Raw genomic sequence first — 23827 nt, 5'->3', positions numbered from 1 at the left:
ATGGTAAATGTACTGATGGCAACCAGTGTAAAACAATGGTGAGCAGCACCATCTTCTGGGTGAATACAGGAACAACAAAACCAATGACACCCTCACTCTAGCCAGCAGGAAAGAGATGGAAGTCAGAGGCAGTGTCCCAAATGTCCACCATATTCCATGGGTCCTGGTCAAAAGTAGTGCACAATATAGGGAATAGGGTGCAATTTGCGACACAAACAGAGACTTGGTATGAGACAAACAAAACCCAGGAATCCAATGACAAATTTATTGCATACTACATGTCCTGTTACAGCCTTTACAGCGTATAGAGAACATACATGATCAACAAATCAGAATGTATATAGCTCTGACTTCACAGTATACAAATCACAGAACAAAGTAGTACCCTGTTTAACATTTAAATAATACAAAGTGCACAATTAAAGTTCATTAAATTCAACTGTATCAACAACTGTTAAAACAGAACTGGTTTTCTCTCCCAGAAAGAGTAAAGGACCACTGCATTAAAGCTTTACATTCAGAGACCTAAAGAAAGGTATATTATTGGATTATGAGGAGATATTTTGCTGAAAGTACTCCATCAGTCTAGGTGGTTCCAAAAGTGACCCATGCATTACATTGGAATGAAACAAAAATACAAACCATAAACCTTCATATGTACATAATATCTATTTCTCTAAGCATATTTGGCACCATTTTTTAGCATAGAATACAAGTACAATGTATAACACAGCTTTTGCAATAATTTGGAGGTAATATAACATTCTGGCACAACACAAGAATAAGTATTTATGGAAAGGAAAGAATATATATGAATTCCTTTTCGTTGAGGGCTGTAAACTGACTGAACAACTTCTCCAGTTTGATGCTAAAAAAGCTACCTCTGCCCTATAATGAACATAGTCAGAATCAACTCCTGCAGAACCAAACCCCGTCTATAACCATCAAAGGACCAAACACCATATTCACTGACTGCACAAATATGATGTTCAGAGCGCAAATACTACCTATAATAACAACCAACGCACCCTTTCTCAGAAGACAAAAAAATCAGTGGTCCTCAACCTCTGGCCTGTGGATTGGCCCCAGTCCCAGGGATGCTGCTGACTGGTCCATCAGATGGTTAGCTGACAATAATGTAGCCAGATCTCAAGTGCTGTTTTGATATAGGCCTAAGGAGTCCTTCGAGGAGGAAGGACCATAGCAACTTGACGGTTCTTGGTACAAGAGGGACCATTGTTTTTCGGCCCCAGTGGTACAGAAAAGGTTGAGAAGCACAGTTATATGACACAGAATTACTGTGGGAACCTTTAAAGGGTCATTTTGGGGAATGTAAACACAACCACTTCATATTTTGGTTTTTAACCCTCAGTTAACCCAGGAGAATGGGGTGCCATGGTTGGTATTATGTGGCACAGCATTTTATGTATTTGGGTTACTTTAAGGGGTTTTCCAGACTTGTCTTAAACCACCTCGACAAACAAAAAGTAGGTATTATTTATATAATTAATAATATACTATACTATATTTATTAATAACAATATGGGTATAGTAACATCAATATATTGAATTGTTCAACATTATGATATTATATTTATAAATTCTTATGAATATATATATATATATATATATATATATATAGGCATCTGCTTGTGTTGAACAGAAGCTGTGCGAGATATGGCATAATAATAACTCTAACATCTTTATTTATACTCCTCCAAATAAATGCAAATAAATGCATTCGCCATTGGTCTACGAGGTAAGCCAACCACGAACTGCGATACTGAATATGAATTGAACCCTCCCATGCACAGAGAGGTTTCAAAACAGGTCAAGACTGGTTTCAAAACAGGCAGGTGAAAACCCCTACACAAGTCCAGAGGGGGAAGACTATTGGGGACGCACACAGGCATACCAAGTAAAACAGCACCCCCTAATGGACAAGCATACAACCTACAGATATATTTCAGATCTAAAGAATTTCCTCAGATTTAGCATTTTGGTCAATGTCATTTGTGGGGCTTCATGAATCATAATACTACCACCTAGGCTAAGAGGTTTCACTGTCACCCACAGGTTAATTGGATTTATCTAGAGTTACATCAAACATCAATTAACGATGATCAACCACTATGGTCCAATGGCAAAGTATACCATCACATTCACTTGTTTTCACTTTGTGGTTACATCTCTCTTTATCCTTCCACTTTACACCTTCAACTGTCTGTGCTAAATTTCGCATTGATCGCAACACATTTGTTTTACATCACCAACATATCTGACATAGCAGCAAAACTACATACAAATGTACCACACTGTAATATGAACAGAAAACAAGGAACACACCATTCCTTCAGTTCATGGAACCTGTATTAACATCTGTGGTGGGGCACAGTACTATGTGTTGATATATGAGCTACTGTAATGAGCATATCCTGGAGGGGAAAGCTCTTCCAGCTTGATGTATTTACCAGTGATAGAAATACACTTGTATGCCTCAGGCTTTGATTGGCAAGCTGCCTTATAACACCCTGATAACTCCACTGTATCTTCCACAGATGTACCGAACCACCAATCCCATAAGCCTCAACCCCTAAAGAGGAACAAGAAACGCAACACCAACAAGTATATGTAAAAGTATATGCCTGGATCCAAGACATGCAGGCAATGTCCACCATCACAGATGGTTTAACTCACTCACAGGTGTAATAACGAACAAGGAAGGATCCCTTCAGCAGCCCAATGAAAAGAGCGAGCACTTCAACACCAAGGCCAATAAAAGATAGCCCGCATGCAATTTGCGCAAAAAGGCAAACAAATGCCCATATTCTTATTCATAACATAACTCCACGTTTGTCTATGCAAATGTACTCAACAATGGCATTGAGAAGCTCACGATATCCACAATCAAAATGACTCGGTTGAGATCGGAAACAAGAGATAAAGTGAATACCCTGCTGCACCAAGCCACGATAAGCTCTACTTCTGCGATAAGCAGTGGGGCAGTTTTCTACACTGACAAGGAAAAGGTTCATATCCCTCTTTTTGCTATTCTCTAACGGCTACAATTCACTCTCTCTGAGACCTAATGAAGTCTTATGAAAAACAAAGAGAAAAAGATGCCCTCCAAATCAATTCAATTGCCACATATCCCCATTTAAATACCACAGGTTCTGTCCTACTAAATATTGAGACTATATTCTGGAGTTATTTCCATGGAAACAAATAATAAAGCTACACACCAACTGGGGTTCAAGCACCATGAGGAACCAGTATTGTGGCATTAAGAGATGGTAGAGCTACAACAGTGCAAGGGCCTCCTGTGCTGGGCAAACTGGAGCCACGTGCAGCACACGGTAGCAAGCATGTCAGTCTCCCTACTAATGAAGGGGACTGAAATAGGCCCGAACGGAACCAAAATGGAGCCGAAATGGTGCTCAAAAGCAGCCAAAATTAAGCCTGAATGGCCACATTGCTGCTCGGTTGTCTTGCACTTCCACTTCAAAGGGTGCATCCTAGAGGCCTGTGAGATCCACGATGGCCTTAATGAAAATGGTGTCGTCGCGGATGTAGGAGTTCTTGGCGTCGAGCTTGGAGAGCGGGCAGAAGAGCGGGCAGCCGCTGGCGATGTTCATCTCACTTACAGGCCTCTGGAAGGAGGAGGAAGTGACGTCGGGCCGGAAGGCATCGATGATGTGCTCCCTGTTACTCTGGTCCAGCAGCATCAGAGTCACCTGGTGAGAGAGAGAGAGTTTGAATTTTAAATCATCTTTATTGGGTCTGGGAGCTCACAACACTATACACACTCATACAAAACCATAGTTACACATCAATTAAAAACAACACCAAATTCTCATCCACAGTAACTAAACATAACAGCCTCTAAATACCCCATATACTCAAACAGTTCAATATTGTTAACCAGTTTGTAATAGGCAAACTCAACTCTGTCTCGCTGCCAACATTCCCTCCAGCATTCCCACCCATCCACAGACCTCTGTCCCCGAATACTGTTCTTTCGGGTCTTCCATATTGCTAATTTGGCTGCCCCTGACACAAAATTAAGCAAAGTAAGTACACCCCTCTAAATCCCCCGCCGCAGCACTTACAATCAGTGCAGGGAACACATAATCCAGACCGTCCTTCCACCGATCAGAATTGGAAGTGTCAGTCACATATTGTCGATGAAGTACTGGCAAAGAATTACAGACCTCATCTACGACCTTCCTCAGTAGAAGAGATGATCGGATCCCTGCTCTTTCTCCCAGCTCCTCCAACGATCTGCTCCTGCTCCGCATCAGATGACCCAGTTTAGTACACCCCACACCTAACAGGCATGAACGTAGGCTGGCTGAACCCATAGCACGGGACTGGATGGCAGTGTTATAAAAAAAAGAGGCTCTTCAAAAAGCCACATCCCTGGTGGCGTGACGGCCTTACGGGACATGACAAAAACTCTCCAAGCCTGCATAACAGACTCATAAAATGGAGTCCGATCAGACAAATCACCTCCCTCTAACTTTAAGAGGAAAAGATGCTTGTCTAAGCCCAAACAGCCCGCTCTCCTCATCAATGTGTAGACTGTGTCAACCCAGCTAAAACCGTCACTGTGCAACAGTCTCTGGGCTGCTTTTTTGAAGCCGAAAAGCCATGATCCTGGAAGAAATGTCCACCAGACCTTACCCACCCTAATGCAGTTGCAGGTACAGGGCTGTAGCTTTAATCCAATGTTGTCCTGACCAAAATAAATTGATAAGGGTCCTCTGAAGCTCTTGTATCAGACCCACAGTGGCTGTAAAATCATTAGTCTATGCCACAGGGTAGAGGCAGCAAGATTATTAGCTACCAATACCCTTCCCCTATAAGACAGCTGGGGTAGCACCCACTTCCACCTTGACAGTCTGGCACACACTTTCTGCACTACACCCTCCCAGTTATTTTTCTTCATCCCATCTCTTCCCCATTGAAGCCCCTCTGGTAACCGTGGAGTGGACCCTATATGAAGCTGACCTGCCCACAGCGATTCACTCTTTTCCCAATTGACTCTAGCTGAGGAGGCCCTCTCATACACCTTTAAAGCATTTGAGAGAACCTTAACATCCTCATCCGCTGTAATAAAAACTGTCACATCATCTGCATACGCCAACCCCAAACCCAAAGGCTTTCATTGTTTTGAACAAGTACTGATGGTCCATATGGTCAAAAGCCTTCTCCTGATCCAGTGAAAGTAAACCCACATTCACATCAGACAGTTTACTAATGTCTAACACATCTCTTATTAGAAACAAATGATCAATAATAGAGCGGTCAGGTACACAGTAAGACTGGTCCTTGTGGACCAACAGCCCCAGATATTCAACCTGTTTGAGAGACATTTAGATACAATTGTATATTCTGCACACAGCAACGCAACAGGTCGCCAATTTTCTATAAGAGCCAAATCCCCCCCTTTTGGCAACAATGAAAGCACAGCAAGTTGACAAGATACAGGAAGACAACCCTCAGGAAAAGATTCACACACCACGTCTTAAAATTCTTCCCCAATAAACCCCCAAAAGTGCTTATAGAACTCAGATGGTAAACCATCGATGCCAGGGTCTCGGCCTGATGAGAGCTGCATAACTGCTGTGGACAGCTCCTGCAGACTAATGTCAGAATCCAAAGCAACTCTCTGCTCAGGACCCAATTGAGGAAGACCTTGTAACAAGTGATCAGTACTCAGAGAATCCCAATCCTCCGCCTTATAGAGGGCAGAGTAGAAATCCACGGCATGTTGGCGCATTTCATCCATGGTCACCTTCCCATCAGGGAGACAAAGGCAGACCATCTGTTTACGTTGCAATGTCAATACACAGAAGTAAGGTTAGACAGGTTGTATGTATCTGAGCTAGAGGTCGACCGATTCTGATTTTTCAACGCCGATACCGATTAATCGGCCGATCTTTATATATACAGTGCCTTGCGAAAGTAGTCGGCCCCCTTGAACTTTGCGACCTTTTGCCACATTTCAGGCTTCAAACATAAAGATATAAAACTGTATTTTTTTGTGAAGAATCAACAACAAGTGGGACACAATCATGAAGTGGAACAAAATTTATTGGATATTTCAAACTTTTTTAACAAATTAAAAACTGAATGTTTGAGGAATTTTAATTATGAGATTTCTGTTGTTTGAATTTGGCGCTCTGCACTTTCACTGGCTGTTGTCATATCAATCCCGTTAACGGGATTGCAGCCCTAAGAAGCTGACCACGTTTCCCACTACCTTTTGCTGCAGTGACAGCAGTAGTAAATGTCCTCAAGCGAAAACGCTTCTCCTCACTCAGCTTGTCTAACCCCACTGTCTTCTGTAACACCACAGCTGACCTCACAAACTTATCAACATAAAAAAAATCTGCCAATTTCACAGATTTCCCAAAAGTCTGATCCAGGAACCCATTTACCTCCTCTAGACTGTAAATTGAGTCTTCATCAGCTGCTATCGTATCAGGAGAGATATCCATATCCTTATCCTCCTCAACTGAGCCCACAGACCACTGATTCCCCTCTACCACATCCCTCTCAACACTCCCCACTTGCAACCCATCACTCGTACCAGGCATCTCCTCCACTACCTGGGAGACTAGCCCCACCTGAGCCCCCACCTGAGCCCCCTCCTGTACCCCATTACTCGTAGTGGGCATCTCCTCCACTACCTGGGAGACTAGCCCCACCTGAGCCCCCACCTGAGCCCCCTCCTGTACCCCAGCACTCGTACTGGGCAACTCCAGTCTGGAAATGATTCTTCAGATCTGTCCTTACCTTCTACAACAATATTTTTCTGCTGCATAGCATTCTCCTCTGGTACAAGTTGCAACTCCGTGCCCTCAACACTGACAACTTGTTCCTCAGAAACAGGTGCGTGTGGCTGCTCAACCACTGTCGACCCACTTCTCCCTACATCACTGGGCTCAGGCGTTACGAGGACCACCTGCGCCCCTCCCTCCGCCTTCTCCCTTTTCGGGCAAGCATATCACTTATGGCAATAGCTCAATGGGAATAAACGGCGGTATATTTGAAATCGTTACCCTTGTTGACAGAGAAAAAAAGCGGCGTAACTAGAATAAACATACCTTTAAGAAGTACGCCATGCTCAACCATACGATCAACAAGACGCTCTTCTTTAAGAAGTACGCCATGCTCAACCATACGATCAACAAGACGCTCTTCTTTAAGAAGTACGCCATGCTCAACCATACGATCAACAAGACGCTCTTCTTTAAGAAGTACGCCATGCTCAACCATACGATCAACAAGACGCTCTTCTTTAAGAAGTACGCCATGCTCAACCATACGATCAACAAGACGCTCTTCTTTAAGAAGTACGCCATGCTCAACCATACGATCAACAAGACGCTCTTCTTTAAGAAGTACGCCATGCTCAACCATACGATCAACAAGACGCTCTTCTTTAAGAAGTACGCCATGCTCAACCATACGATCAACAAGACGCTCTTCTTTAAGAAGTACACCATGCTCAACCATACGATCAACAAGACGCTCTTCTTTAAGAAGTACGCCATGCTCAACCATACGATCAACAAGACGCTCTTCTTTAAGAAGTACGCCATGCTCAACCATACGATCAACAAGACGCTCTTCTTTAAGAAGTACGCCATGCTCAACCATACGATCAACAAGACGCTCTTCTTTAAGAAGTACACCATGCTCAACCATACGATCAACAAGACGCTCTTCTTTAAGAAGTACGCCATGCTCAACCATACGATCAACAAGACGCTCTTCTTTAAGAAGTACGCCATGCTCAACCATACGATCAACAAGACGCTCTTCTTTAAGAAGTACGCCATGCTCAACCATACGATCAACAAGACGCTCTTCTTTAAGAAGTACGCCATGCTCAACCATACGATCAACAAGACGCTCTTCTTTAAGAAGTACGCCATGCTCAACCATACGATCAACAAGACGCTCTTCTTTAAGAAGTACGCCATGCTCAACCATACGATCAACAAGACGCTCTTCTTTAAGAAGTATGCCATGCTCAACCATACGATTAACAAGACGCTCTTCTTTAAGAAGTACGCCATGCTCAACCATACGATCAACAAGACGCTCTTCTTTAAGAGGTACGCCATGCTCAACCATACGATCAACAAGGCGCTCTTCTTTAAGAAGTACGGCATGCTCAACCATACGATCAACAAGACGCTCTTCTTTAAGAAGTACGCCATGCTCAACCATACGATCAACAAGACGCTCTTCTTTAAGAAGTACGCCATGCTCAACTATACGATCAACAAGACTCTCTTCTTTAAGAAGTACGCCATGCTCAACCATACGATCAACAAGACGCTCTTCTTTAAGAAGTACGCCATGCTCAACCATACGATCAACAAGACGCTCTTCTTTAAGAAGTACACCATGCTCAACCATACGATCAACAAGACGCTCTTCTTTAAGAAGTACGCCATGCTCAACCATACGATCAACAAGACGCTCTTCTTTAAGAAGTACGCCATGCTCAACAAGACGCTCTTCTTTAAGAAGTACACCATGCTCAACCATACGATCAACAAGACGCTCTTCTTTAAGAAGTACACCATGCTCAACCATACGATCAACAAGACGCTCTTCTTTAAGAAGTACGCCATGCTCAACCATACGATCAACAAGACTCTCTTCTTTAAGAAAAACCACCACCGCTTTATTCATCCATGACGCATAAGCAACATTCTCATAGCATGCCTTCTCTCGACCAAAAACTCCTCCACGACCAAAAACTCCTCCAGTGACAGTAGCTTCAGTAACACACCTAAAGCCGTGCCGAAGTGGCAGAGACGGCGTCCCCATGTGGGTCGCCATCCCCGCCAAAGCCAGGGTAATTTCGACACGAACAACAATATACTTAATTCTACCACAACAACTAAATAAAAATAATGATAACCGTAATCATAGGAAGAAAAAAAGATACCACCAACAAAAGGAAAAGTAAAAGAAAAACCAGGATATCTAACTCTACACAACACTCGCACTCACTCATACAATTCCCAGCATTCAGAGAGAGAGAGTGAGTTCTCAATTGGTACAAAATATATAGAGTACTGCACACACTACAATTACGTAGATTGAAAAATAAGCTCAACTGGACACCTTAATGAGGCAGTGAATGAACTGACAGAGAAAGCATGCAGGGCATTCTACGCCATTAAAAAACAAATTCAAATTGAAATACCTATAACAATTTGGCTAAAACTAATTGAATGTGTCATTGAACCAATTGCACTTTATGGCAGCAGGTATGGGGTACACTTGTAAAACAAGACATCACCCAATAGGACAAACACCCAATTGAAACCCTGCATGCAGAGTTCTGTAAGATCCTCCTACGTGTCCAGAGGAAAACTACAAACATTGCATGCAGGGCAGAATTAGGCCAATATCCACTAATAATAAAAAATAATAATAACAAAAGAGCAATTACGTTTTGGAAACATCTAAAATACAGTGACCCCCTCTCATATCAATACCAAGCCCTGCAATGCCAAGAGCTGAGCAAAGAAAAGAGTCCCCTCATCCAGCTGGTCCTGGGGCTGAATTCACAAACCTGTTCTACTAACACACTGAAGCCTCAGGACCAAAACATCCAATCAATCAGAATAAACCAAATTACAACACAATCAAAACAAAACTATATTGCTTATTGGGAAACACAAGCACAAAGCAATATGCAGTACTATCTGGTCCTAAATCGACAGTACACTGTGGCTAACTATTTTAACATTTTTACTGATCAAAACCTTAGAAACACCTTGACAAAGTACAGGCTCAGTGAGCACAGCCTTGCCATTAAGAAGGTTAAACACAGGAAAACATGGCTCCCTGTAGAGGAAAGGCTGTGCAACCACTGTACCACAGCAGAACCGGAGACAGAGCTGCATTTTCTGACAAAATGTCAAAAATATAAAACAATAATGTCATTTCCCCAGAATTGAAACCCTTATTCAAGGTTTCAAATACCTCTCTGATGAGGATATGCAACCCGTCCTGTTGGGGGAGGACGCAGAGAGCTGTGGGTTGGCAGCTCACTATGTACATTGCTGCCTGCCATAAGATGAGAGACAGTGTCTGACAGACCAACCAACCTGTCCTCTATGCTTATTGTATTGTTGTTGCTCGATGTATGGTTATTTTGACCCTTGATTATTGGTGTTACTGATTATTATTATTTTAATTATGTTAATATTGTAAATCTCCAAAGTAAGTTTTGGCAATATGTACATTGTTACGTCATGCCAATAAAGCAAATTGAATTGAATTGAGAGAGAGAGATACAGAGAGAGATACAGAAAGTGTGAGGGATAGACCTCATGAGTGCAAACCAGATGACTTCACAAACCTGCCAGCTGCCATTCTGACTTTACCTCAACAACCCTGTCTGACATAAGATGAGAACAACGACTTTGTCTGACATAAGATGAGAACAACAACTCTGTCTGACATAAAATGAGAACAACAACTCTGTCTGACATAAGATGAGAACAACAACTCTGTCTGACATAAGATGAGAACAACTCTGTCTGACATAAGATGAGAACAACAACTCTGTCTGACATAAGATGAGAACAACAACTCTGTCTGACATAAGATGAGAACAACAACTCTGTCTGACATAAAATGAGAACAACAACTCTGTCTGACATAAGATGAGAACAACAACTCTGACATAAGATGAGAACAACAACTCTGACATAAGATGAGAACAACAACTGAGATAAGATGAGAACAACAACTGTGACATAAGATGAGAACAACAACTCTGACATAAGATGAGAACAACAACTCTGACATAAGATGAGAACAACAACTCTGTCTGACATAAGATGAGAACAACAACTCTGTCTGACATAAGATGAGAACAACAACTCTGTCTGACATAAGATGAGAACAACAACTCTGTCTGACATAAGATGAGAACAACAACTCTGTCTGACATAAGATGAGAACAACAACTCTGTCTGACATAAGATGAGAACAACAACTCTGTCTGACATAAGATGAGAACAACAACTCTGTCTGACATAAGATGAGAACAGCAACTCTGTCTGACACTTGACTGGGTTGCCCTCTTTTCACCTCTTTGTTGATTAATGATTATTTACAAATAAAAAGAGTACGAACAAAACAATGTCTGATATAGAAAACGTAATAAATCATAGAATTAGGCACACTTAAACAGCATGGCTACCACAGAATTCTGCAGCGATACGCCATCCCATCTGGTTTGCGCTTAGTGGGACTACAATTTGTTTTTCAACAGGACGATGACCCAACAAACTTCCAGGCTATGTAAGGGCTATTTGACCAAGAAGGAAAGTGATGGAGAGCTGTATCAGATGACCTGGCCTCCACAATCACCCAACCTCAACCCAATTGAGATGGTTTGGGATGAGTTGGACTGCAGCGTAAAGGAAAAACAACCAACAAGTGCTCAGCATATGTGGGAACTCGTTCAAGACTGTTGGAAAAGCATTCCAGGTGAAGCTGGTTGAGAGAATGCCAAGCGTGTGCAAAGCTGTCATCAAGGCAAAGGGTGGCTACTTTGAAGAATCTCAAATATATAATAATAATAATAATATATAATATAAATATATTTTGATTTGTTTAACACTTGTTTGGTTAGTACATAATTCCATATGTGTTATTTCATAGTGTTGGTGTCATCACTATTATTCTACAATGTAGAAAATAATAAAAATAAAGAAAAACCCTTGAATGAGTATGTGTCCAAACGTTTGACTGGTACTGCATAAATTACAGGATTCGTGTGGATTTCAATATACAGCATGTAAAATGTATGACCTTCTAATGCATTTTCTATGCATTTTCTAAATGAGTCCCCTGGTCCTTACCTTCTGGTTGAAGGGCCATTTGAGCAGAGCATCACTCAGTCCCCTCATCACCACAAAGAACAGAGACAGGTGGCTGCCACGCCCTGTCCCGTCCCCGTTCAGGTAGATCCGCAGACACATCTTATAGCCGTATTTACTGGTGTAGAAGGCTGTTGGGGAAAAACAGACATATTTTATAGCCATATTTACTGGTGTAGAAGGCTGAAAAACGGTGATTTAAATATTATTATGGAAACACAATAGCCTACGTTTTGCACTGTCATTATGACTTGCACTACTACGGTATAATTATAGTCTCGATATGGTTGTTCTGGTTTCGGCCTTGACTCAGTCTCGAAGCCCCTTTGGTCTCAGTCTTAACACGGACTGCAATAGTTCTGGTTTACCTGGTGAGAACATGGCAGGAGCTCGGCCAGCAATGGCATCCTGTCTTTTTTTGGTAAAGTCAGAGATCCTCCAGATGAAGACGCCGTCGAATGTGGTGCCCGATATCTCCCTCAGCCTGCCTTCCATCTCTGCTACCGTCAGGTCTTTCAGACCCACCGTCCTCTCCAGCTGCCGCACCTGAGAGACACACACACAAATATGTGTTAGCTTCTATGAAGTCAATAACCTGTCGTGGAAAATTGCAAGATTATGTTTTAATGCTTGTAAGATTGTTATAAGAATAGTTGTTAAATTAGACAGAATAGAGTATTGTGTGTGTGTTCCACTGAGGATGGGCCTCTATGAGATAGCACTGACAGAGGAGATTGACGATGTCTTTGGGTAATAAAGCCTAAAGAACATTCCAGATAGTAAAGGTAATGTTTTTGTGCTATACCGTACCAGGGTGAGAAGGGTTCCAGTTTGGAGTAGGAGGGGGCCAGACGCTGGTCTTTACAATGAGAACTGTTGACACAGCAGTAACTGTCTGCTATGTTTTATAGATATCTTTCATACAAATCTTAACCTTTGTGAACTGTTCCTAAGACCTGTGGTTCGTCATGTAAGTTGAGAGGGGTGTATCTTGGCTATAAAAGATCTTTGTACTTTTCTGGTGGTACTTTTCAATGGTTCATTGGAGATAGCGCATCATTGAAAGTCAAAAAGGGCTATTGCAAAGCTCTTAATAAAATATATGTAGTTTAAGTGTAACTCTGACTGGTGTGTAGTCTGTAACTCTGGTAATTTGGTAAAGCAGAAAAATGCCACCACAAGCCTCAGAACCTCCAGCTTTATACCCCAGTAAGTCATGCCATTGAATTAAAATGTTGGATAGGGATGTATAAATTAAATGACTGAATTTAATTTCTGCTTCAGGGCCTTATTACCTTGTTGCTCAGGACCTCAATCTTATCCTGGTCTAGGCGATGCTGTCTGTTACTGGCCTCCATGGTTGTGGCAAAGCGCTCCACCTCTCGGTTCAACACACAAACCACATTCTCAAACATCCCCGCCTTCACCTCCAGGTCGGTGCACCTGCGTCCCAGCTCCGCCACCTTGGTCTTCTCACTGTGGAGCTGTAGCTCCAGGGCCGCCCCCACCGAGCTGGGCAAGGGGGTGAAGGAGGTGGACACAGTCAGGGTGGGGGCCAGGGCGGGAGGTGGAGGCAGGGGAAGAGCTAGGGTGGGAGGCCCGGAGAGGCCCGGGGAGGAAGAAGAGTTGGTGGCCCCCTGCACGGGAGGCCCGGTGGAGTTAGTGCTGAGCTGGGAGACGCGTGCCTCCAGCTCCCTGAGGGAATGGTGGAGCTCCAGGAGCTTGTGTCCAGCCAGCTCCAGGCCTTGCGGCTGCAGGCCCTCCATGCTCACCTTCATGGATGGAGAGGAAGAAAATAAGGTAGGTAAAGTAAACACAGAGTAAGTAAATGCTAATGCAAACAACCATCTTTTATTCAAACTTTTTCAGCAGGGACCCCATTTTTTCCACCAGAATTTCTGGGGACGCCATTTTTTTAGCATTCATTTCTCACGATCCCACCCCAAATCCAACTCATCCCAAACCAACCATAAAATAGGTACATTTAGATTTTTACATCAGCACATAACCTTCAATTCATTATGTTTTCATCTCTTAACAAAACAAAAGGAAACCAATAAATACATCTACTAAATACAATTGTATTTCATTATCTTTCTCAACAACTTTTTTATATAGTCCCATATAATATCTTGTACTTTTATAATATTTTTTTGGGCGACCCCATTGCAGTTCCCCTGCAACCCTGACTTTGAATACCACTGCTTTAGTGTGTGTAATGGGCACTTACGCTCCACTACATCCATACTCATCCTCACCTTCATCCCCATAATGTAGTGCAGCAGCAAGTTGAGGTGCTCATAGGCGCAGGCCCTCTCGTGGTCATGGATCCTCTCCTTCTCCACCTGTACAGAGAGAGGGGGAGAGGAGAGCTGTTCTAACAGTAGCACTGAATTATTACCAGGTATTATTTAAGAAATAACATGGTAAATAGTAATTACACAGTAACAACCTCGTTTGTTTAATTAGGATTCATTAAAACCATAGCTCTGAAGAGATAAGAAAGCTACTTACTGACATATCACACCCAACAACATGGAATCTGCATGGAGTTCTGAATTTGCTGCAGAACTTAATGTGGTCCACGTACTACGGAAAGAGCCAAAGACGAAACAATACACAATGATTTGACAAGTTCTACAGCTATTTCGAACAACAACCTTCTTAAAAGAGAGTGGATTATTTTCTCTCAATATTGAGCTTCCTTTTCCGTTATGCATTTTTCAAACGCATTCAGTCACGTTTGGCTATAATTGGCTATATTGTGTATGTTGAAACTTTAAAAACTCACCTTCTCCCTGGGTATTTTCTTCTTGGCACAGCCTTCACAGATCATGGGGTACTTGGGGCAGATCTCGTCGTGGGCCTAAATAAAGGACGTGTTCTTGTATAGCTTCTTACAAATATTGACCCTAATGTTCCTTGCAAAATTGATACGATCGTAAGCCAGCCATTTGAAAGATTTCACAAATAAACAGATGGATGGACGTTCTCTCTCGGAGCATGCATTATTTCTCACCTTGATGTTTTTGAAATGGAATGGTTCCTTGCAGAACTTGCAGTTGAGAGTTCTCTCAGGGCACTCTCGCTCATTGTGGCGTTCCTGTTCGTTGAAGCGGATCTGCTCTTTACAGGAGGGGCAGGGGATGATCATGTAGTCACACTTCCCCTCGTGGCTCAACTGTAAGTGACAGAAAATAAAGTTAGGATTCATTTGGCTTTAGTATATGTTCAGAACAGCCTAAACAAGGATCTTCGGTCAAACTGATCATGAAGCAAGAACACAGCAAAGCAAATACAGTATTGAGGTGCATTGCTTATAACCATCTGTGGCACCATTTCTTTTTTCAACAAAAATGTCTGTCTAAATGCTTCGTTTGAATGATGAAAAGGTTTATAATCAGTCTACAACCACGCTCAACTAACCTCATATTCTTTAATATTGCCTTTCCAGGTACAGCCTTCGTTGATGCAGACAACAGAGAGGTTTTCGACCTCTCGTCGAGCTGCGTTGTCAGGAAAAGCCTGCAGAAGTGAGAGCAAACTAACATTTTGCCAAGGCTTTTTCCTTTACAGTGAGACTGTACTGTTTCCGAATGCTCCATTTATGATTGAGAGGTGTGTGTGTGTGTGTGTGTGTGTGTGTGTGTGTGTGTGTGTGTGTGTGTGTGTGTGTGTGTGTGTGTGTGTGTGTGTGTGTGTGTGTGTGTGTGTGTGTGCACGCTCCAAATAACATGGACACATATTATTTGAAGGGCACATTTTGATCTTACTTGTTCTTTGAGAGGATAAAGTGACACTGTAATGAAAGACGCATTTTGTAGAAACTTACACAGCCTTGTTTTAGAATCGACGTGGGCTCTTCAAAAATGTCCTCTTTGATACAAGCACTGCATTTCTGAGGTCCATCTCTGTAATGGGAATATTATGTCAACAAACAGTACAAAATAACAGGACAGTGTGTCATATTGTCAAATGTGTAATATATTCATCAGGCATCATAACCTGGGGTTCATTTCAATAGTATACAGTTTCTTCCTTAGGTTTTACCAGACCAGTACTTACACATTACAGGTAAAGGAGAAAATACAGATGATTGTATACAGTTGAGATACAGTCTTTGAACTCCCACCTGACAGTCCTATTGAAGCAGTAGGAACAGAAGCGGTGTCCACACTGGGCTTGGAAGGGCCTCCGCAGCAGCTTCTGACAGCAGTTACACAGGTGTTTATCTTCCAGCTTGTTGGCCAGGATCTGTTTGGGGAAGCCGGGTTTGTTGCTCTCCATGGACGACGGAGGGGATGGTTCTTCCGTGGCCATGATTCCCTCAGTACGCCTAAGACCTGGCAACAACAACGTCAGAGTCCAAATTAACTTGAAAAGTTTACTATGAAGGCATATTTTCTGATGTGTTGATGACATGGTAAAGCTAGATTATCAGTGAGTGCAGGTCTCCATCTGAATATATTTTGGAAACCAAACTATAGTACTATTTAATAAAGACTGAGAGAAAGGTACTGCAGACAGTAGGGCACTGCTTTTTCTGGATATGACACTAAGACAATACGACGTCAGTCAGGTCAGAGAGATAGACAATTTGGCAGATCTGATGTATTTTCCAGTATGTATTTCTTGTTTAGGTGGAGGCATTATAGCCCAATGCCCATATTAAACAATTGGCATGGTATGGTATCTAGCCTGATCATTTTGCATTCAAAAAAGCTTGTCATTGTATTAGAAGAGAAAATAATTATACTGAACAAAAATAAGAACGCAACATTTGACAATTTCAACGATTTTACTGAGTTGCAGTTCATATAACTGGGATATGTTTCGTATTGCATCAAACAACAACATTGACGAATACGCTGATTCGGTGTGCGAGTTCATTAGAACGTGCGTTGAAGATGTCGTTCCCATAGCAACGATTAAAACATTCCCAAACCAGAAACCGTGGATTGATGGCGCGTGAAACTGAAAGCTCGAACCACTGCTTTTAATCAGGGCAAGGTGACCGGAAACATGACCGAATACAAACAGTGTAGCTATTCCCTCCGCAAGGCAATCAAACAAGCTAAGCGTCAGTATAGAGACAAAGTAGAATCTTAATTCAACGGCTCAGACACAAGAGGTATGTGACAGGGTCTACAGTCAATCACGGATTACAAAAAGAAAACCAGCCCCGTCACGGACCAGGATGTCTTGCTCCCAGGCAGACTAAATAACTTTTTTGCCCGCTTTGAGGACAATACAGTGCCACTGACACGGCCCGCAACCAAAACATGCGGACTCTCCTTCACTGCAGCCGACGTGAGGAAAACATTTAAACGTGTTAACCCTCGCAAGGCTGCAGGCCCAGACGGCATCCCCAGCCGCGCCCTCAGAGCATGCGCAGACCAGCTGGCTGGTGTGTTTACGGACATATTCAGTCAATCCCTATCCCAGTCTGTTGTTCCCACATGATTCAAGAGGGCCACCATTGTTCCTGTTCCCAAGAAAGCTAAGGTAACTGAGCTAAACGACTACCCCGTAGCACTCACTTCCGTCATCATGAAGTGCTTTGAGAGACTAGTCAAGGACCATATCACCTCCACCCTACCTGACACCCTAGACCACATATGTCAGAGTCAAGGCCCGCGGGCCACATCCGGCCCGCAAGAAGGTTTTTTACGGCCCCTGGGATGATCTTGATTTATTATTAGAACCGGCCCGCAGCAAGCCGGCAGCCCGCAGATCTTTTACACGCACCAATACTACATTTCCCACAATGCAAAGGTGACGCACCGAGCAGTAGGCTGCTTCATTTCAATATTTATTGGCACAGCAGTCGTCAGCATCACAGTAAAATTAACTTTCAGATACCCATCAAAAATGGCAAAACGGAAGGTGGATACTGAGAACCGGGGGTTTCAAACAAGGTGGGAGTCGGAGTATATGTTCACGAAGGTAGCTGGAAAACCTGTGTGTCTTCTGTGTGGAGAAAGTGTGGCGGTACTGAAAGAGTATAATCTGAGACGACATTATGAAACGAAACACGCGGACAAAAACAAGAATATGGACATGGAACAAAGGCTACAAAAGGCCAGTTTTATTTTGGCAGAAGAGATCGCTAAATCAGCCCGGCCATTTACGGAGGGGGATTTCATCAAAAACTGCATGATTAAAGTTTGTGACGAAGTTTGCCCAGAAAAAAGGCAACTCTTTTTAAATGTGAGTCTGAGCAGAAACACCATTGCCGAGAGAGTAGACCAGTTGTCCATCAATCTAAAAGAGCAGCTTGTGAAAAAGGGAAAAGATTTTATTGCATATTCCTTGGCTGTGGATGAGAGCACCGACATTTCTGACATTGCCCAGTTGTCAATTTTCATCCGCGGAGTGGACTCCAACCTAAGCGTGACAGAGGAGTTTTTGGCTTTACGTCCTATGCATGGCACAACTACGGGGCATGATTTGTATGAAGAGGTGTCAAGATGTGTAAATGAGATGGAGCTGCCTTGGGAAAAACTTGTGGGTTTGACAACCGACGGAGCACCTGCGATGTGTGGACACAGGAGCGGACTGGTGGCGAAGATACGGGAAAAGATGCAAGAGGAAAACGCGACAGGTGAGCTGACAGCTTATCATTGTATCATACACCAGGAAGCGTTGTGCGGTAAAGCCTTGAAAATGGAGCATGTAATGAGCATCATCACGCGCACAGTTAACTTTATCAGAGCCAAAGGTTTGAATCACCGCCAGTTCAAGGCATTTCTGACGGAGTTAGAAACGGAGCATGGTGATTTGCCTTATCACACAGAGGTGCGATGGCTAAGCCAGGGAAAGGTGCTTCAAAGATGTTTCGAGCTTCGTGAGGAGATTTGTCTGTTCTTGGACAGCAAAGGGAAAGACACAACACAACTCCGAGACGAAATGTTTCTGTGTGAAATGGCTTTTCTGTGTGACATTACGAGTCATCTGAATGCAATAAACTTGCAGCTGCAGGGTCGGGATCGTGTCATCTCTGATATGTACAGTACAGTGAAGGCATTTAAAACCAAACTGACTCTGTGGGAGACGCAGATGCGGAAAGAAAATTTGAGCCACTTTCCCAGCTGCCAGACCATGAAAGAGAAGCTCTCTACCAGTGCGTTCCCGAGCACACAGTTGGCTGATAAAATAGGTATGCTTGCCGCTGACTTTCGACGCCGATTTGCTGACTTTGAAGCACAAAAAAGCAGGTTGGAACTGCTCGGTAACCCATTTGCTGTTGACGTGGAAAGCTCACCACCAAACCTCCAAATGGAGTTGATTGACCTCCAATGCAATGATGCACTGAGGGCAAAATATGCGGCAGTGGGTGCTGCGGAGTTCGCCCGTTTCCTCCCCGGCACAATGCCCCAGCTGCGCATCCAGGCTGCTCAAACGTTGTCTATGTTTGGCAGCACATACCTGTGTGAACAACTGTTTTCTTTGATGAACCTGAACAAAACATCACACAGAAGTCGACTTACTGCTGAACACCTCCACTCAATTCTGAGGATTTCTTCAGCTCAGAGCCTTACCCCGAACATTGATGAACTTGTGGAAAAGATGGGACACCACCAAGTATCACCCTCAACCTCAAACAAGTGAACATTACTGTGCAATCACATATTTAGAGTTTTTACTCAGTTCAAGTTTAAAAGTTAAAATTTAATATTTGTTTTCACTGCATGTTACTTCTCCTTAAACAAAGTGTTGTTTTTGATTAATAGATTTTTGCACTTTATTTTTTTGTATTTCAATCCAATTATATTTTAAAAATATTTCAGTTGAGTGGATGATAGAAAATTGCTATTATTGTTTTTTCTTTGAAGTAAATTTAGCCCACTTTTGCTAAAATAGAAAATATAGTCTACTGATGGTGCCTTGAATACCGGTTTCTTTCATTTAATGTTCATGTTATGGGGATATTTATATAAAGGAAATTTGTCTTTTGTGTCTGTTGAAAATTAAAGATTACTGACAGAGCCATAAGAAAATATTGCTTTATTTATCTGATCATATTGTAATATATTTGTTAGGTTTTCAGTAGGTTCAATTAGGTTCACTAGACTATATGCGTCATTTAAAAATTTTTCAATGAACATTCGAACAGTCCGGCCCTCGTCTTGTAGCTGATTTTTTTATTTGGCCCTCCGTCCATTTGACTTTGACACCCCTGCCCTAGACCCACTCCAATTTGCTTACCGCCCAAATAGGTCCACAGACGATGCAATCTCAACCACACTGCACACTGCCCTAACCCATCTGGACAAGATGTGTGAGAATGCTGTTCATCGACTACAGCTCGGCATTTAACACCATAGTGCCCTCCAAGCTCGTCATCAAGCTCGAGACCCTGGGTCTCGACCCCGCCGTGTGCAACTGGGTACTGGACTTCCTGACGGACCGCCCCCAGGTGGTGAGGGTAGGCAACAACATCTCCACCCCGCTGATTCTCAACACTGGGGCCCCACAAGGGTGCGTTCTGAGCCCTCTCCTGTACTCCCTGTTCACCCACGACTGTGTGGCCACGCACGCCTCCAACTCAATCATCAAGTTTGCGGACGACACAACAGTGGTAGGCTTGATTACCTACAACGACGAGACGGCCTACAGGGAGGAGGTGAGGGCCCTCGGAGTGTGGTGTCAGGAAAATAACCTCACACTCAACGTCAACAAAACTAAGGAGATGATTGTGAACTTCAGGAAACAGCAGAGGGAACACCCCCCTATCCACATCGATGGAACAGTAGTGGAAAGGGTAGTAAGTTTTAAGTTCCTCGGCGTACACATCCCAGACAAACTGAATTGGTCCACCCACACAGACAGCATCGTGAAGAAGGCGCAGCAGCGCCTCTTCAACCTCAGGAGGCTGAAGAAATTCGGCTTGTCACCAAAAGCACTCACAAACTTCTACAGATGCACAATCGAGAGCATCCTGTCGGGCTGTATCACCGCCTGGTACGGCAACTGCTCCGCCCACAACCGTAAGGCTCTCCAGAGGGTAGTGAGGTCTGCACAACGCATCACCGGGGGCAAACTTCTTGCCCTCCAGGACACCTACACCACCCGATGTCACAGGAAGGCCATAAAGATCATCAGGGACAACAACCACCCGAGCCACTGCCTGTTCACCCCGCTATCATCCAGAAGGCAAGGTCAGTACAGGTGCATCAAAGCTGGGACCGAGAGACTGAAAAACAGCTTCTATCTCAAGGCCATCAGACTGTTAAACAGCCACCACTAATATTGAGTGGCTGCTGCCAACACACTGACTCAACTCCAGCCACTTTAATAATGGGAATTGATGGGAAATGATGTAAAATATATTACTAGCCACTTTAAACAATGCTACCTAATATAATGTTTACATACCCTACATTATTAATCTCATATGTATACGTATATACTGTACTCTATATCATCTACTGCATCTTTATGTAATACATGTATCACTAGCCACTTTAACTATGCCACTTTGTTTACATACTCATCTCATATGTATATACTGTACTCAATACCATCTACTGTATCTTGCCTATTCCACTCTGTACCATCACTCATTCATATATCTTTATGTACATATTCTTTATCCCCTTACACTTGTGTCTATAAGGTAGTAGTTTTGGAATTGTTAGCTAGATTACTTGTTGGTTATTACTGCATTGTCGGAACTAGAAGCACAAGCATTTCGCTACACTCGCATTAACATCTGCTAACCATGTGTATGTGACAAATAAAATTTGATTTGATTTGATATAAGGAAATCAGTCAATTGAAATAAATGTATTTGGCCCTAATCTTTGGATTTCACACGACTGGGCAGGGGCACTTGAAAACCATGGTTATTTATGTTTGTTTAATTTTTATATTTTTGTAAAGGTAATGGATTTGAAATTGAAGAGCCAGGCCCAGCCAAACATAATTAGTTTTCCCCACAAAAGGGCTTTATTACAGACAGAAATATTCCTCAATGTCATGGCTGGTCTCAGATAATCCCGCAGATGAAGAAGCCAGATGTGGAGGTCCTGGGCTGGCGTGGTTACACATGGTCTGCGGTTGTGAGGACGGTTGGACGTACTGTCAAATTCTCTAAAACAACGTTGGAGGCCACTTACGGTAGAGAAATTAACATAAATTATCTGGCAACAACTCTGGTGGACATTCCTACAGTCAGCATGCCAATTGCACATTTCCTCAAAACTTGAGACATCTGGGGCATTGTGTTGTGTGACAAAACTGCACATTTTAGAGTGGCCTTGTATTGTCCTCAGCACAAGGTGCACCTGTGTGCGGTTTAATCAGCTTCTTGATATGCCACTGTCAGGTGGATGGATTATCTTGGAAAAGGATAAATACTCACTGAACAGGGATGTAAAAAAAATGTCTGCACAACATTTGAGAGAAATAATATTTTTGTGCTTAATTTCGGGAAATGTTTATTTCAGCTCATGAAACATGGGACCAACACTTTACATGTTGCGTTTATATTTTTGTTCGGTCCGTCTTTTTGTATAGTTTGAAACATTATGGTTTAGCAGACACCATCGACCACATGGATCTACGGTCTGCTTGTACTAATACATGCATCGTGCATAATAAAAACAGTTATTGACACTATCAACGACAACTTCAATGCCAGGCATTGTGAGAAATAGCAAAAGGCCCGTCTCCCTTTGTTTACATTTCGAGTCAGCAGTCATAGCACCGTGTAGCTCGCGCTACAGTCGTGTCAGAACAGTTGATGGTCGGGTCATCACACAAAATTGCTCCGTGCATAGTCAGACATTGCGAAAGATGCTTACAAATGGTAAATCCATTGTTGTTGCTCTCGTCTGCTTTCCCCTATCGTAGTTGCTAAGCTATCAGCATCTTTAGCTGGAGATGGGGTACCCTGCATTCCAGCCGCCACGCCCCTTTAAAAGCAGGCGCACAAACCAGTTTGCTGTGAAAATGGTTTGGCATTGAAAATGGACGGTATTGCAATTACATGAAACTTACCCGCGTTTTAAACTGTCATCGCTTGCAGAGACAGTAGAATACTCCTAGTCGCAGCCCCGCGCGCGTTAAATTTACAGATGTTGCATGTTGTGACTCTCCGGGAGAATGGTTCTGTTTTCTTTAATGTTAACGACATAATACATATGGTACCGAGAAGCGATGGCTGTTATTGTTAAATTTCGCCATTGCACTTTGCAGTGTGGGTGTTACGTCATGTGCAGCCTTAACATGGGTTGACAGACAGGCCAAATGTAAAGGGGGTGCCTCCTAACGATATTCCATTGCTAATGGTTTCATATGACTACATTTAAAATAATGAAAATATAGGCACTTGGACAAATTATATAGGTTAGTTGTGCATAATTTAGTTTCATCATAATTTTCATGTTTACAGCATACCTCCGAATAGGTGAGTTTATAATGATTGACAAGACATCAATTGAGGATCTATAATAGACTAGTAGCTGCCACTATTAGCAAAATAACAACTTCCCTCTCTCATTCATTAGAATAAAATGCAGATATTATGTTCAGATGTGAAAAGCATGACAAATATATCAACAGTGTAATCTTTATGTATGATGAACACTCAAAGTGAATGCAAATCATTAATTCACCTGACAATGGCAAAACGCACCGAAAGAGCAGTCTGTTCTGTGGTACGAGGCTGAATGGGGCACTCAAATTCATGCTCTGTTTTACCTGAATGCAAATCTTACTCAAAGTAGTGGACCAGTGTTGGACCGCACTGTCAGACAAGGTGAGAGAGAGTCATGTTCCTTTAACTATATACACACATCCATGATGCAGTAGAAGCCATAGACTTGTCACATCTGGCATTCACTTCAGTTATACATTGTGTGAATCATTCAGTGCTTAATGAAAATTGAGAA

The 23827-nt window shown here is 42.8% G+C and overlaps 1 protein-coding gene across 1 annotated transcript; it reads right to left on the bottom strand.

Annotated features, from left to right (window-relative positions):
* Window positions 1–243: 243 nt before the first annotated feature.
* Window positions 244–23678, bottom strand: LOC110523473 (TNF receptor-associated factor 2). The gene is made up of 12 exons (XM_021602183.2): window positions 22935–23678; window positions 16063–16273; window positions 15763–15841; window positions 15357–15455; window positions 14950–15111; window positions 14722–14796; window positions 14445–14519; window positions 14189–14275; window positions 13226–13702; window positions 12299–12476; window positions 11913–12061; window positions 244–3734 (listed from the first exon to the last, which is right to left on the bottom strand). The coding sequence occupies exons 2-12, from the start codon at window positions 16248–16250 to the stop codon at window positions 3516–3518; spliced, it is 1788 nt and encodes a 595-aa protein (XP_021457858.1). The 5' UTR covers window positions 16251–16273; window positions 22935–23678; the 3' UTR covers window positions 244–3515.
* Window positions 23679–23827: the final 149 nt, after the last annotated feature.

Source organism: Oncorhynchus mykiss, chromosome 5 (genome assembly GCF_013265735.2).
Source record: "Oncorhynchus mykiss isolate Arlee chromosome 5, USDA_OmykA_1.1, whole genome shotgun sequence".
NCBI lineage: Eukaryota > Metazoa > Chordata > Actinopteri > Salmoniformes > Salmonidae > Oncorhynchus > Oncorhynchus mykiss.
The sequence above is the reverse complement of the archived record's forward strand: the minus strand, read 5'-3'. Positions and strand labels throughout refer to the sequence as shown.

Coding starts and splice junctions, on each gene's coding strand:
- LOC110523473 (XM_021602183.2), bottom strand. CDS start 16,250: ATGGCCACGGAAGAACCATCCCCTCCGTCGTCCATGGAGAGCAACAAA. Junction 15,112..15,356: donor GCAATATTAAAGAATATGAG/GTTAGTTGAGCG, acceptor TGTCACTTACAG/TTGAGCCACGAGGGGAAGTG. Junction 12,477..13,225: donor TTGAGGTCCTGAGCAACAAG/GTAATAAGGCCC, acceptor TGTGTCTCTCAG/GTGCGGCAGCTGGAGAGGAC.